The sequence below is a fragment of the Haliotis rufescens genome, unplaced genomic scaffold, assembly GCF_023055435.1.
Source record: "Haliotis rufescens isolate VD_foot unplaced genomic scaffold, xgHalRufe1.0.p SCAF_6, whole genome shotgun sequence".
Taxonomy (NCBI): Eukaryota; Metazoa; Mollusca; class Gastropoda; order Lepetellida; family Haliotidae; genus Haliotis; species Haliotis rufescens.
In genome coordinates this window covers 60,609,167-60,626,056 of record NW_025964334.1, presented here as the reverse complement: position 1 = coordinate 60,626,056, position 16,890 = coordinate 60,609,167, and the positions used below count along the sequence as shown (strand labels likewise).

Here is a 16,890-nt window from a genome sequence, read left to right as displayed (position 1 = left end):
AGCTGGCTAGACTTGCTTTTGTATGCATTTCTAGATTATTATTTTTTCATAAAATAAATATATTCCACGGTCATGGTGCAGGACTACGGCAGCCAGTGAAATGGTGGCAAATATTCTGCGCAGCTGATGCTATAAATAGGAAAAGGGGATTTCCCAGAAGAAAGACAGGAGGTGAAATTTCGACATACTGATCATCGGGTGAGGCAGCGGCAGCATGGGCATCAAACAGTCTGTGAGTGTTCAGCAGTTCCGTCTGTCTAGATCTGGTTGTGTTGCGTGTTCCTCTGTCTAGGTCTAGTTGTCTGTGAGTGTTCAGCAGTTCCGTCTGTCTAGATCTGGTTGTGTTGCGTGTTCCTCTGTCTAGGTCTAGTTGTCTGTGAGTGTTCAGCAGTTCCGTCTGTCTAGATCTGGTTGTGTTGCGTGTTCCTCTGTCTAGGTCTAGTTGTCTGTGAGTGTTCAGCAGTTCCGTCTGTCTAGATCTGGTTGTGTTGCGTGTTCCTCTGTCTAGGTCTAGTTGTCTGTGAGTGTTCAGCAGTTCCGTCTGTCTAGATCTGATTGTGTTGCGTGTTCCTCTGTCTAGGTCTAGTTGTCTGTGAGTGTTCAGCAGTTCCGTCTGTCTAGATCTGGTTGTGTTGCGCGTTCCTCTGTCTAGGTCTAGTTGTCTGTGAGTGTTCAGCAGTTCCGTCTGTCTAGATCTGGTTGTGTTGCGCGTTCCTCTGTCTAGGTCTAGTTGTCTGTGAGTGTTCAGCAGTTCCGTCTGTCTAGATCTGGTTGTGTTGCGTGTTCCTCTGTCTAGGTCTAGTTGTGTTGTGTGTTCAGCAGTTCCATCTGTCTAGATCTGGTTGTGTTGCGTGTTCCTCTGTCTAGGTCTAGTTGTCTGTGAGTGTTCAGCAGTTCCATCTGTCTAGATCTGGTTGTGTTGCGTGTTCCTCTGTCTAGGTCTAGTTGTCTGTGAGTGTTCAGCTGTTCCGTCTGTCTAGATCTGGTTGTGTTGCGTGTTCCTCTGTCTAGGTCTAGTTGTCTGTGAGTGTTCAGTAGTTCCGTCTGTCTAGATCTGGTTGTGTTGCGTGTTCCTCTGTCTAGGTCTAGTTGTCTGTGAGTGTTCAGCAGTTCCATCTGTCTAGATCTGGTTGTGTTGCGTGTTCCTCTGTCTAGGTCTAGTTGTCTGTGAGTGTTCAGCAGTTCCATCTGTCTAGATCTGGTTGTGTTGCGTGTTCCTCTGTCTAGGTCTAGTTGTCTGTGAGTGTTCAGCAGTTCCGTCTGTCTAGATCTGGTTGTGTTGCGTGTTCCTCTGTCTAGGTCTAGTTGTCTGTGAGTGTTCAGTAGTTCCGTCTGTCTAGATCTGGTTGTGTTGCGTGTTCCTCTGTCTAGGTCTAGTTGTCTGTGAGTGTTCAGCAGTTCCATCTGTCTAGATGTGGTTGTGTTGCGTGTTCCTCTGTCTAGGTCTAGTTGTCTGTGAGTGTTCAGCAGTTCCGTCTGTCTAGATCTGGTTGTGTTGCGCGTTCCTCTGTCTAGGTCTAGTTGTCTGTGAGTGTTCAGCAGTTCCATCTGTCTAGATCTGGTTGTGTTGCGTGTTCCTCTGTCTAGGTCTAGTTGTCTGTGAGTGTTCAGCAGTTCCGTCTGTCTAGATCTGGTTGTGTTGCGCGTTCCTCTGTCTAGGTCTAGTTGTCTGTGAGTGTTCAGCAGTTCCATCTGTCTAGATCTGGTTGTGTTGCGTGTTCCTCTGTCTAGGTCTAGTTGTCTGTGAGTGTTCGGCATCAGGTTCAGTCTGTCTAGATCTGGTTGTGTTGCGTGTTCCTCTGTCTAGGTCTAGTTGTCTGTGAGTGTTCAGCAGTTCCATCTGTCTAGATCTGGTTGTGTTGCGTGTTCCTCTGTCTAGGTCTAGTTGTCTGTGAGTGTTCGGCATCAGGTTCAGTCTGTCTAGATCTGGTTGTGTTGCGTGTTCCTCTGTCTAGGTCTAGTTGTCTGTGAGTGTTCGGCATCAGGTTCAGTCTGTCTAGATCTGGTTGTGTTGCGTGTTCCTCTGTCTAGGTCTAGTTGTCTGTGAGTGTTCGGCATCAGGTTCAGTCTGTCTAGATGTGGTTGTGTTGCGTGTTCCTCTGTCTAGGTCTAGTTGTCTGTGAGTGTTCAGCATCAGGTTCAGTCTGTCTAGATCTGGTTGTGTTGCGTGTTCCTCTGTCTAGGTCTAGTTGTCTGTGAGTGTTCGGCATCAGGTTCAGTCTGTCTAGATGTGGTTGTGTTGCGTGTTCCTCTGTCTAGGTCTAGTTGTCTGTGAGTGTTCGGCATCAGGTTCAGTCTGTCTAGATGTGGTTGTGTTGCGTGTTCCTCTGTCTAGGTCTAGTTGTCTGTGAGTGTTCAGCATCAGGTTCAGTCTGTCTAGATGTGGTTGTGTTGCGTGTTCCTCTGTCTAGGTCTAGTTGTCTGTGAGTGTTCGGCATCAGGTTCAGTCTGTCTAGATCTGGTTGTGTTGCGTGTTCCTCTGTCTAGGTCTAGTTGTCTGTGAGTGTTCGGCATCAGGTTCAGTCTGTCTAGATCTGGTTGTGTTGCGTGTTCCTCTGTCTAGGTCTAGTTGTCTGTGAGTGTTCGGCATCAGGTTCAGTCTGTCTAGATGTGATTGTGTTGCGTGTTCCTCTGTCTAGGTCTAGTTGTCTGTGAGTGTTCGGCATCAGGTTCAGTCTGTCTAGATGTGGTTGTGTTGCGCGTTCCTCTGTCTAGGTCTAGTTGTCTGTGAGTGTTCAGCAGTTCCATCTGTCTAGATCTGGTTGTGTTGCGTGTTCCTCTGTCTAGGTCTAGTTGTCTGTGAGTGTTCGGCATCAGGTTCAGTCTGTCTAGATGTGGTTGTGTTGCGTGTTCCTCTGTCTAGGTCTAGTTGTCTGTGAGTGTTCAGTAGTTCCGTCTGTCTAGATCTGGTTGTGTTGCGTGTTCCTCTGTCTAGGTCTAGTTGTCTGTGAGTGTTCAGCAGTTCCATCTGTCTAGATCTGGTTGTGTTGCGCGTTCCTCTGTCTAGGTCTAGTTGTCTGTGAGTGTTCGGCATCAGGTTCAGTCTGTCTAGAGGATGTTCGTTTACATTGTTCCAGTTCTTCATTACAATGTCTCATACATCTGAGAGACATAAGACCCGTGAAGTCTTCAGCAACCCACGCATGCCGTAAAAGGCGACTATGCTTGTCGTAAGAGGCGACTAACGAGATCGGGTGGTCAGGCTCGCTGACTTGGTTGATGCATGTCATCGTATCTCAATTGCGTGGATCGATGCTCATGATGTCAATCACAGGATTGTCTGGTCCAGACACGTTATATAGCTGGAACATTGCTGTGTGCGGCGTTAAACAACATGAAACAAACAAGACGGAGAGACGTACTTATAGATGACTGTTCATTATATTACTTGACTTTCAGGTTGGCAGAGCATGCCTGACTTACAGGCACAACCAGTCCAAGTTCTCCGTATTCCGCCGTCAGCTACACGTAATTTCCCCACAGCTTCAAACATTCAGTTAACATAAATATCTTTTACCCAATGCTTCGAGGTACATATAATAAGTGTTTCAAGGTATACTTACTTTTGTCTGACTAAATACTTCATAATATGCTTACACTCCGTTAACTAATGTTTCAAGATATGCTTACACTCCGTTAACTAATTCTTCAAGATATGCTTACATTCCGAGAACTAATGCTTCAAGATATGCTTACACTCTGTTAACTAATGCTTCAAGATATGCTTACGCTCCGTTAATTAATGCTTCAAGATATTCTTACATTCCGTAAACTAATGCTTCAAGATATGCTTACACTCCGTTAACTAATGCTTCAAGATATGCTTACGCTCCATTAACTAATGCTTCAAGATATGCTTACGCTCCGTTAACTAATGCTTCAAGATATGCTTACGCTCCGTTAACTAATGATTCAAGATATTCTTACATTCCGTAAACTAATGCTTCAAGATATGCTTACATTCCGTAAACTAATGCTTCAAGATATGCTTACACTCCGTTAACTAATGCTTCAAGATATGCTTACAATCCTTTAACTAATGCTTCAAGATATGCTTACAATCCGTTAACTAATGCCATATCTTGAAACATTTATGTTAAAGAGTATCTCCTGAAGTATTTAGTCAAATGGAAGTATGAATATTTGGAAGCTTTAAGTCTTTTATATGAAGCAATAAGCTAAATGCATAGAATCATGTGTACGTACAAGAACGTATGGAGATGTGTATAGCCGAAGTAATATATTGATAACGTGTGCCCACATCCCTTAAACTAAATGCTTCAAAATAAACATGAATTCCTTTATCTGAATGCTTCATGGTATGCACTAGTTGGTGGTGATTCATAAGCACATGCTCATGATGTCATCGGAATCTGGAAAGTTGTGCGAGCAGGAAAGTGCTGCGAAAATCGCGAGTGACCCCCGCAGTTTCATGATGCAGGTATTTGTCAACCAGCCAGTACATGATTAAACATAAAGTTCCTCACACACTGTTTCCTTAATTACACCTTGTCAGCTCGCCACTACATGATTAAATATAATATCCCCCAAAACCTGTTTCCTTAATTACACCTTGTCAACCAGCCAGTACATGATTAAACATAAAATTCCTCACACATTGTTTCCTTAATTACACCTTGTCAGCTCGCCACTACATGATTAAATATAATATCTCCCAAAACCTGTTTCCTTAATTACACCTTGTCAACCAGCCAGTACATGATTAAATATAAAATCCTTCACAACCTGTTTCCTTAATTACACCTTGTCAACCACCCAGTACATGATTAAATATAATATCCCCCAAAACCTGTTTCCTTAATTACACCTTGTCAACCAGCCAGTACATGATTAAATATAAAATCCCTCACAACCTGTTTCCTTAATTACACCTTGTCAACCAGCCAGTACTGATTAAATATAAAATCCCCCCAAACCTGTTTCCTTAATTACATCTTGTCAACCACCCAGTACATGATTAAATATAAAATCCCCCACAACCTGTTTCTTTAATTACACCTTGTCAACCAGCCAGTACATGATTAAATATAAAATCCTTCACAACCTGTTTCCTTAATTACACCTTGTCAACCACCCAGTACATGATTAAATATAATATCCCCCAAAACCTGTTTCCTTAATTACACCTTGTCAACCAGCCAGTACATGATTAAATATAAAATCCCTCACAACCTGTTTCCTTAATTACACCTTGTCAACCAGCCAGTACTGATTAAATATAAAATCCCCCCAAACCTGTTTCCTTAATTACATCTTGTCAACCACCCAGTACATGATTAAATATAAAATCCCCCACAACCTGTTTCTTTAATTACACCTTGTCAACCAGTCAGTACATGATTAAATATAAAATCCCTCACAACCTGTTTCCTTAATTACACCTTGTCAACCAGCCAGTACATGATTAAACATAAAATTCCTCACACACTGTTTCCTTAATTACACCTTGTCAGCTCGCCACTACATGATTAAATATAATATCCCCCAAAACCTGTTTCCTTAATTACACCTTGTCAACCAGCCAGTACATGATTAAACATAAAATTCCTCACACATTGTTTCCTTAATTACACCTTGTCAGCTCGCCACTACATGATTAAATATAATATCCCCCAAAACCTGTTTCCTTAATTACACCTTGTCAACCAGCCAGTACATGATTAAATATAAAATCCTTCACAACCTGTTTCCTTAATTACACCTTGTCAACCACCCAGTACATGATTAAATATAATATCCCCCAAGACCTGTTTCCTTAATTACACCTTGTCAACCAGCCAGTACATGATTAAATATAAAATCCCTCACAACCTGTTTCCTTAATTATACCTTGTCAACCAGCCAGTACTGATTAAATATAAAATCCCCCACAACCTGTTTCTTTAATTACACCTTGTCAACCAGTCAGTACATGATTTAATATAAAATCCCTCACAACCTGTTTCCTTAATTACACCTTGTCAACCAGCCAGTACATGATTAAATATAAAATCCTTCACAACCTGTTTCCTTAACTACACCTTGTCAACCAGCCAGTACATGATTAAATATAAAATCAGACAATCCAGTGACTAATATCATGGAGAGCGATCCACTCAAATGGGATACAATGACATGCTCGCTGACTTGGTTGATGCATGTCATCGATCCCAATTGCGTTGATCGATGCTCATGATATCAATCACTGGATTGTAAGGTCCAGGCTCGATTATTTACAGACCGCCGTCATATAGCTGGAATATTGTTGAGTGCGGCGTAAAACAACTAACCAACCATCAAGTGCATTATGGAATATATTTTCCGCATATGCACATTAAACTTTTCACTTCGATCATTACGTATTGTGTAGGTTGGTGTCTGGTGCAGCTGTTAAGCTTTCAGGAATGTTATTATCACCTCTCTCAGCCACCGAGGCTTCCACAAAAATGAAAGTCCGAAAACTGGTAGTCTAGATCACGTACTTTGTGTACCCCTCTGACTAGTGTGAATTGGCACGGCTCCCATGGCCGAGAGCTATGAATACACAATGTCATTTAGAAAGTGGTCAAATGAAACAAATGTTATATTTACACAATGCTATTTAGATGCTGCTTCTCAGCGGTCTCTCTCACGCGTCTTTTACCACAGATCTATATTCATTCACAGACTGCCATTATTTACAGACTGCCATCATATAGCTGGAATATTGCTGGAATAACAACAAACAAACAAACAAACGAACAAAAAACCCACAAAAAACACATGGGTGTTATCGATGAAGACCACGTTCAGGGACAAATGCACCGTTGATAAGTTTCCCTTGTGGGAGAAGGGTGTACACAGTTGACAAAACACAAGCCATAACTGTACGTGGTTCATTTCATACATTGCAAAAATCAAGCAGTTCCTTTGAAGATTTACATGGTATTAATTCTACTCGTTTCAAAAACTTCAAAATCCTAAAAAGTGTAAAAACATCAGAATATTGGTACAGTTAAATAATAATTTTATTTCTAGTTCACAGTATGTTTTATTGATATCCAGATCAGTGACAAGCCAGAGCTAGTGTACAAGAAAGTCGATCTTCCTGAGGACTCCAAACACAAACTTGCGTTTGTCCTGGAAAATGTCCTGTCTCCAGAGGTAAGAAACATACAACAGTGTAGAAAATAACATTCAGGCCACCGAAACAATACATAATGAGTATTTTTTACAACCACAACCAAAAAGGACCACCTTACCTATACTTAGAGAGTATTTGTCACAACCATTATCAGGAAGCTCATGTAATTATGACAAGTATTTGTCACCCTTCCCTACTGTGACTCCGTCAACTTTTGATACAATCTATCTCTGTCCAATCCACTACACCTCTAACCACACCCACTACACCTCTATCACCCCCGTTTCATCCACCCCACCCCAAACGTCACTGTACTCCATCTATCCCCATTCACCACCCCACCCCCCTTCGTCATAACACTCCATCCATATCCACTGCACTTCACCTCTCCCTGTTTCACCTCTACCCTTCCCCACTACACTCCATCCCTCCCTGTTTCACCTCTACCCTTCCCCACTACACTCCATCCCTCCCTGTTTCACCTCTACCCTTCCCCACTACACTCCATCCCTCCCTGTTTCACCTCTACCCTTCCCCACTACACTCCATCCCTCCCTGTTTCACCTCTACCCTTCCCCACTCCACCCCTCCCTGTTTCACCTCTACCCTTCCCCACTACACTCCACCCCTCCCTGTTTCACCTCTACCCTTCCCCACTCCACTCCATCCCTCCCTGTTTCACCTCTACCCTTCCCACTCCACTCCACCCCTCCCTGTTTCACCTCTACCCTTCCCCACTACACTCCATCCCTCCCTGTTTCACCTCTACCCTTCCCCACTACACTCCATCCCTCCCTGTTTCACCTCTACCCTTCCCCACTCCACTCCACCCCTCCCTGTTTCACCTCTACCCTTCCCACTACACTCCACCCCTCCCTGTTTCACCTCTACCCTTCCCCACTACACTCCACCCCTCCCTGTTTCACCTCTACCCTTCCCCACTACACTCCACCCCTCCCTGTTTCACCTCTACCCTTCCCCACTACACTCCATCCCTCCCTGTTTCACCTCTACCCTTCCCACTCCACTCCACCCCTCCCTGTTTCACCTCTACCCTTCCCACTCCACTCCACCCCTCCCTGTTTCACCTCTACCCTTCCCCACTCCACTCCACCCCTCCCTGTTTCACCTCTACCCTTCCCCACTGCACTCCATCCCTCCCTGTTTCACCTCTACCCTTCCCCACTACACTCCACCCCTCCCTGTTTCACCTCTACCCTTCCCCACTGCACTCCACCCCTCCCTGTTTCACCTCTACCCTTCCCCACTGCACTCCACCCCTCCACGTTTCGACTCAACTGGCGGAGATTAATTATTTCTTCAGGAATGTCAGTGGTTCATCGAGAAGACCGAGAAGAAAGGGTACAAAAGAGCCCTGATCAAACTTGGCGGTGGGTATGTAAAATGCAGCAAGTTCATTTTTGTACTGTTCTATCAATGGAAAATATATCACATACAAGACACATCACTAAGGAAACATGTGATAATTCCTTGTATTCTAGGTGGTACATATATCAGATACAAGACACATCACTAAGAAAACATGTGACAGTTCCTTGTAGTTTCGTGGTAGATATATCACATACATCACTTAGGAAGCATGTGATAATTCCTTGTACTGTAGATGGTACATATATCAGATGCAAGACACGTCACAAAGCAAACATGTGATAATTCCTTGTGGCAATTTATTGTACTGAATGTGGTGAAGTGGTTACATCACTGTACAGCTGTACTTGAATAAGGTGAGGTGAGGTGGCAACATCACTGTACAGCTGTATCTGAATGAGGTGAGGTGTCTACATCACTGTACAGCTGTACCTGAATGAGGTGAGGTGGCTACATCACTGTCCAGCTGTACTTGAATGAGGTGAGGATGGGCTCGCTACATCACTGTACAGCTGTACCTGAATGAGGTGATGTGGGGTTGCTACATCACTGTACAGCTGTACTTGAATAAGGTGAGGTGAGGTGGCAACATCACTGTACAGCTGTATCTGAATGAGGTGAGGTGGCTACATCACTGTTCAGCTGTACCTGAATGAGGTGAGGTGGCTACATCACTGTACAGCTGTACCTGAATGAGGTGAGGTGGCTACATCACTGTACAGCTGTACCTGAATGAGGTGAGGTGGCTACATCACTGTACCTGAATGAGGTGTGGTGGCTACATCACTGTACCTGAATGAGGTGAGGTGGCTACATCACTGTACAGCTGTACTTGAATGAGGTGAGGTGGCTATATCACTGTACAGCTGTACCTGAATGTGGTGAGGTGGCTACATCACTGTTCAGCTGTACTTGACTGAGGTGAGGTGGCTACATCACTGTACCTGAATGAGGTGAGGTGGCTACATCACTGTACAGCTGTACTTGAATGAGGTGAGGTGGCTATATCACTGTACAGCTGTACCTGAATGTGGTGAGGTGGCTACATCACTGTTCAGCTGTACTTGACTGAGGTGAGGTGGCTACATCACTGTACAGCTGTACTTGACTGAGGTGAGGTGGCTACATCACTGTACAGCTGTACTTGACTGAGGTGAGGTGTCTACATCACTGTACAGCTGTACTTGACTGAGGTGAGGTGGCTACATCACTGTGCAGCTGTACTTGACTGAGGTGAGGTGTCTACATCACTGTACCTGAATGAGGTGAGGTGGCTACATCACTGTTCAGCTGTACTTGACTGAGGTGAGGTGTCTACATCACTGTACAGCTGTACCTGAATGAGGTGAGGTGTCTACATCACTGTACAGCTGTACCTGAATGAGGTGAGGTGGCTACATCACTGTACAGCTGTACCTGAATGAGGTGAGGTGGCTATATCACTGTACAGCAGTACCTGAATGTGGTGAGGTGGCTACATCACTGTACAGCTGTACCTGAATGAGGTGAGGTGGCTACATCACTGTACAGCTGTACCTGAATGAGATGTGGTGGCTACATCACTGTACAGCTGTACCTGAATGAGGTGAGGTGGCTACATCACTGTACAGCTGTACCTGAATGAGGTGAGGTGGCTACATCACTGTACAGCTGTACCTGAATGAGGTGAGGTGGCTACATCACTGTACAGCTGTACCTGAATGTGGTGAGGTGGCTACATCACTGTACAGCTGTACCTGAATGAGGTGAGGTGGCTACATCACTGTACAGCTGTACCTGAATGAGATGTGGTGGCTACATCACTGTACAGCTGTACCTGAATGAGGTGAGGTGGCTACATCACTGTACAGCTGTACCTGAATGAGGTGAGGTGGCTACATCACTGTACAGCTGTACCTGAATGAGGTGAGGTGGCTACATCACTGTACAGCTGTACCTGAATGAGGTGGGGTGGTTACATCACTGTACAGCTGTACTTGACTGAGGTGAGGTGGCTACATCACTGTACCTGAATGAGGTGAGGTGGCTACATCACTGTACAGCTGTACTTGACTGAGGTGAGGTGGCTACATCACTGCCCAGCTGTACCTGTATGAGGTGAGGTGTCTACATCACTGTCCAGCTGTACCTGAATGAGGTGAGGTGTCTACATCACTGTCCAGCTGTACTTGAATGAGGTGAGGTGTCTACATCACTGTCCAGCTGTACCTGAATGAGTTGAGGTGGCTACATCACTGTACAGCTGTACCTGAATGAGGTGAGGTGTCTACATCACTGTACAGCTGTACCTGTATGAGGTGGGGTGGCTACATCACTGCCCAGCTGTACCTGAATGAGGTGGGGTGGCTACATCACTGTACAGCTGTACTTGAATGAGGTGGGGTGGCTACATCACTGTACAGATACAAGACACATCACTTAGGAAACATGTGACAGTTCCTTGTACTGAAGGTGGTAGATATATCAGATACAAGACACATCACTTAGGAAACATGTGGCAGTTCCTCGTACTGAAGGGTGGTAGATATATCAGATACAAGACACATCACTTAGGAAACATGTGACAATTCCTTGTACTGAATGTGGTAGATATATCAGATACAAGACACATCACTTAGGAAACATGTGACAGTTCCTTGTACTGAAGGTGGTAGATATATCAGATACAATACACATCACTAAGGAAACATGTGACAGTTCCTTGTACTGAAGGTGGTAGATATATCTGATACAATACACATCACTAAGGAAACATGTGACAGTCCCTTGTACTGAAGGTGGTAGATATATCAGATACAATACACATCACTAAGGAAACATGTGACAATTCGTTGTTCTGTAGGTGGTGATGAGGGAGAAGTTTTCTGATATATTGAAGGTGACATTATACATTATATGCCGGAAATGTTTAGATGGAAGTTAATTATGTGCTTTTTCCAGTCAAGAAGTGGCCCATGAGGTGAGAAATAGTTCCCGATACATGTGGGACTCGAGGAAGGTGTCGAAGAAGCTCTGGAGCAGGGTGAAGACATATGTCCCCGAAGTGTTCAAAGGGAGGAGGGCTTTGGGTCTGAATGAAAGGTAGATTGCAGTTGTGTGTCTTCCCCATAAGGGTATTTTGATTATATCAGTGTTGTCTTTCTGTTGGTTACTAAGGGACAGACCATTTTATAGTCTAGGGGGGAGGGGGAGGAACCAAGGACTGTGTGTCGAGAGTCGATATGTTTTACCTGCAGCTGCAAAATCAGATATTTGTTTATCTAAAAAATTGAGCCTGAATTTTTTTAAAGAAAAACAACACTGTATTTTTGTGGCAGGCCATTTCATGTTTACCCGATAAAAATCACAGTCTTATAATAGGGTCCTGGATTAATACGCCGACCCTCATTGTCTACTGTCGAGTAATAAGCATCTCTGTCTCTAGGCTTCGCTTCCTCCGCTACGAACCTGGAGAATATTTCAGGATTCACAAGGATGGGATCTACACAAGGAAAAACATGGAGCGAAGCTACATCACTGTACAGATGTACCTGAATGAGGTGAGGTGGCTACATCACTGTACAGCTGTACCTGAATGAGGTGAGGTGGCTACATCACTGTACAGCTGTACCTGAATGAGGTGAGGTGGCTACATCACCGTACAGCTGTACCTGAATGAGGTGAGGTGGCTACATCACTGTACAGCTGTACCTGAATGAGGTGGGGTGGCTACATCACTGTTCAGCTGTATCTGAATGAGGTGGGGTGGTTACACCATTGTACAGCTGTACTTGAATGAAGTAAGGTGGCTACATCACTGTACAGCTGTACTTGAATGAGGTTGGGTGGTTACACCATTGTACAGCTGTACTTGAATGAGGTAGGGTGGCTACATCACTGTACAGCTGTACCTGAATGAGGTGGGGTGGTTACACCAATGTACAGCTGTACTTGAATGAGGTGAGGTGGCTACATCATTGTACAGCTGTACCTGAATGAGGTGGGATGGTTACACCATTGTACAGCTGTACTTGGATGAGGTGAGGTGGCAACATCACTGTACAGCTGCACTTGAATGAGGTGGCAGGGGTGGCTACATCACTGTACAGCTGTATCTGAATGAGGTGAGGGTGGCTTTGCTACATCACCGTACAGCTGTACTGAGGTGAGTGGGATGGCTTCATCATTTTCGACGTCTCCTCTCAAACCACTGTTTTTAAGAAGCTGGCAGCGTGTGTTGACTACGCTTAGATTCAGATCCAGGAGACTTTACTGCTATTAACATTGAGACTATTAAAAACTGAGACCGGTTATTCTCGAGCATTGCAGTTGTAAATTTACAGGGCTTCCAAGGGGGATGCACAACGTTCTTTTCCAGTGATGCTTTACAGAAGGTGCCAGTTGTCCCAAAGAAAGGTACAGTTGTACAATATTTACAGAATATTCCACCCGTCCGTTAGCTGTAAACCTACAAACTCGTCTTCTTCTTCATAATGACTACACTTATCAATATCAAATTACCACGCCACGCCTCGCCTCCACTCACCACCGCACCACACCACACGTTGTACAGTTCCGAATAAAAAGAAACTGGTATTTAATTTTTAAATTTGTTCTAGAACAAATACATTGACACATAAGTGTTAAGTCCAAAATATATGCGTGTTTTGAAGCAGTGCCAGAGGGATCGAAGTTCCTTGTCTCTTATCCCACCCCTACCACGCCAGAATGGTCCATGACGTTTGATTTCATTTGCTTCATCTGAATGTGTTCGACACGTATGAACTATATATTTTTTGCTACAATTATTTCCTGTTTCATTCACAAAATGTCCATGCAAAGAAAATTTGCATCTCCCCTCCAGACCTTAATCACAGCAATATTTGTATTCCATTGTGTATGTCAATGTTTATAACTTTTCATTATAACTAGTCATGTTCATGTGTTGTACCCTGCCCCCTGTGGGTGTTTATGTACAATAAATTGTCTTCTTCTTCTGCCTGAAGCACATGATAGTCGCAGGTGTGAAAGAGTTGCTTTGGTTTATGAACATCGCACAATGAAACATTCAAGCAGGTCCATCTTTCAGTCTTTGTAAAAATATCACAAACGTATAGTCTGGAAGGTAATTTAAGGTACCGACGTTTACTACAATATCTGAAAAACTATTAGACCTACTCCAGTCAAAGTTGGTATGAGATTATTAAACAGTCATACATAACTGGATATTACATTTAACGACAATCGGTGCATGAATAAAAAATCTGTCTATTTAGCTATCACTATATTTCATCAACAACCAGACCTGTTCGTCACGGGTGGAACGAGCATTCATTGAAACAGCCATCTGCATAATGCTACCCCTGCGTCACAGGGCCATATGACACAGTTGAACCAATCAACTCAACTCGAAAGGGTGCACGGGAATCACGCACGTTGAGACGCCCAACGCTAACACCGTATTCGTGAGTGCGTGATTCCCGTGCACCCTTTCGAGTTGAGTTGATTGGTTCAACTGTGTCATATGGCCCTGTGACGTAGGGGTATCTTGGACCTCTGGCTTCAGTATTGTGCGCCTTATAGTGTTGCAGACTGAAAAAAACCCATTGATGCCGGTGAGAAAACATTGTGGGACTTTGATGCAAGTTGCTGGTAAACTACTAGCTGACATGTGTTGCTGTTTTTTGATGTTTGACCTTACGCCTGTCACCGTCCCCTGCAGGGTCAGCGCTGATATTCCAACACGACATCCTCCACGAGGGGTCGGAGGTGATGGAGGGACTGAAGTACGCGATCAGGACAGACGTCATGTACTCGGCAGAGCGACTAACAGATTCACCTGAGTTCTCCGAGGATGAAGTAAACTCCCAGACATGATGAAGTAAACTCCCTGACATGATGAAGTACTCCCCGGCAGTTTACATTGGATTATATGATATACCAGTTTATGTTGACATCTTTAGTGCATCTTGTTGACATCATTAGTGCATCCTGTTGACATCATTAGTGCATCCTGTTGACATCTTTAGTGCATCCTGTTGACAGTTTAGTGCATCCTGTTGACATCATTAGTGCATCCTGTTGACATCTTTAGTGCATCCTGTTGACAGTTTAGTGCATCCTGTTGACATCATTAGTGCATCCTGTTGACATCTTTAGTGCATCCTGTTGACATCATTAGTGCATCCTGTTGACATCTTTAGTGCATCCTGTTGACATCTTTAGTGCATCCTGTTGACAGTTTAGTGCATCCTGTTGACATCATTAGTGCATCCTGTTGACATCTTTAGTGCATCCTGTTGACATCATTAGTGCATCCTGTTGACATCTTTAGTGCATCCTGTTGACATCTTTAGTGCATCCTGTTGACATCTTTAGTGCATCCTGTTGACATCTTTAGTGCATCCTGTTGACAGTTTAGTGCATCCTGTTGACATCTTGAGTGCATCCTGTTGACATCTTTAGTGCATCCTGTTGACAGTTTAGTGCATCCTGTTGACAGTTTAGTGCATCCTGTTGACATCATTAGTGCATCCTGTTGACAGTTTAGTGCATCCTGTTGACAGTTTAGTGCATCCTGTTGACAGTTTAGTGAATGTTATGTAGCCAGCTACAGCAGTATCAGTTGTTTGTCTTCAGCAGAGGCGCACGTGAAGCGTCAGGCATGGAGCAGGCCATGCTCGTCATTATATAAACAGTAAACACGTTTGTAATATTTAACAAAAACAATGGTGTCCCCAAAAATGTTAAATGCATTAGAATCCATCTATGCCTGTGTTAAAAGCTGTGTTAAGATCAGAGATTGTTTTACAGAATGTTTTGATTGCCCTCTAGGACTTCGGCAAGGCTGCGTAATGAGTCCATTTTTATTTTCTATTTTTATAAACGACTTAGCTTTGTATATAGAATCAACATGCACTCCAGGTGTACAGCTACACCCTGACACTGTACAGATTTTTCTATTGTTGTTTGCTGATGATGTTGCATTTATTGCTGATACTGTGTATGACCTTCAAAAACGCATAGAAGCTCTGGAAAGTTTTTGTAGTAACTATCATCTAACAGTCAACTTGGATAAAACTAAAGTAGTGGTATTTAAACATGGGGGTATTTTATCAAAATATGAAAAGTGGTATTACGAGGGTCAAAAACTTCAGTGTGTAAGTTCTTATAAATATCTCGGTACACTTCTTTCAAAAACTCTCTCCTGGTCTTTGCATGTTAATAGTGCTGCTTTACAAGCTAAAAAGGTCCTATTTGGTGTCATCAAATCTCTAAAAATGCTTCAACCTCTTCCTTATGACTTGTTTTTCAAATATTTTGATTCTAAAATATCTCCAATTCTTTTATAAGGTGCCGAGATTTGGGGTGTAGATACTTACAAAGAATTAGAGCAAATCCACGTACTAGCATGTAAACGCTTTCTTGGGGTTAAACAATCTTCATCAAATCATGTGGTTAGGGGGGAATGCGGAAGGTATCCTATGTACATATGTGCTTATAAGCGTGTAGTTACTTATTGGTACAGAATTTTACATTTGCCTGAAAATAGATTAGTTAAGAAATGTTAAAGATTATTAGTACTTAATGTTAAAAATGGTAAGATCAACTGGGTCTCTAAAATCAAACACATTCTCTGTTCGTTTGGTTTTGGCTACATACGGGAGATGCAATTTAGTAATAATAGTAGAAGTTTTATCTTGGAATTTGTAAACCGTTTAAAAGCCTCGTCTGAGCAAGATTAGCATGCAGCTGTTTCATCTAGCACTAAATCCCAAAGTTACTCTCTTAACAAAATTTCATTTGGCTTAGGAAGCTATATCAATGTAGTAAATGTTTCAAAATTCAGAGCTGTACTTGCTCAGTTGAGATGCTCCTCCCATCGGCTGCGAATTGAGACCGGTCGATATATTAAGGAAATTAGAGGACAGAGACTGTGTTTGATTTGTAACCAGAATTTTATTGAGGACGAATATCATTTTGTGTTTATATGCAATGCTTATAGTGATTTAAGAGCTGAATATAGTCCTCATAAATATTTTACAACCCCTTCTAAAAATAAATTTAACGCTCTTATGTCATCCACTATTTTTAAAGTCATACGAAATCTAGCAGTCTACGTTTACAAAGCTTTTCGACTTCGTTCATTGCATACAGTCTAAATATTTATTTGTATATATGCATGTGTATGTGTATGAATGTGTATGGATATGGATATATATGTTAAATAGTGGTAATTCTTTTTTCTCCCTCTCTCTGTAAATAGTTCTGTGTAATAGGCCTACGGCCTAACACTTTTTGTGAACAAACACTATATATAACAACAATGAAATGTACTTCCGTCGACAAAGACACTCTGAAACTAAGTACTCCTTGTCCATCGCTAGAAACTTGGCTTC

General features: G+C 43.1%; 1 protein-coding gene across 2 annotated transcripts; it reads left to right on the top strand.

The window, feature by feature from the left end:
* On the top strand, positions 1-16,882 carry LOC124137987. Of its 2 annotated transcripts, XM_048386204.1 has the most exons (8): positions 1-232; positions 3,400-3,468; positions 7,045-7,143; positions 8,448-8,518; positions 11,453-11,593; positions 11,937-12,051; positions 12,835-12,907; positions 14,214-16,882. In XM_048386204.1, the coding sequence occupies exons 1-8, from the start codon at positions 215-217 to the stop codon at positions 14,366-14,368; spliced, it is 741 nt and encodes a 246-aa protein (XP_048242161.1). In that variant the 5' UTR covers positions 1-214; the 3' UTR covers positions 14,369-16,882. The 2 variants fall into 2 exon arrangements, with proteins under 2 accessions (XP_048242161.1, XP_048242162.1); XM_048386205.1 differs by lacking the exon at positions 1-232 and having other exon boundaries at positions 3,400-3,553.
* The last annotated feature ends 8 nt before the right edge of the window (positions 16,883-16,890 follow it).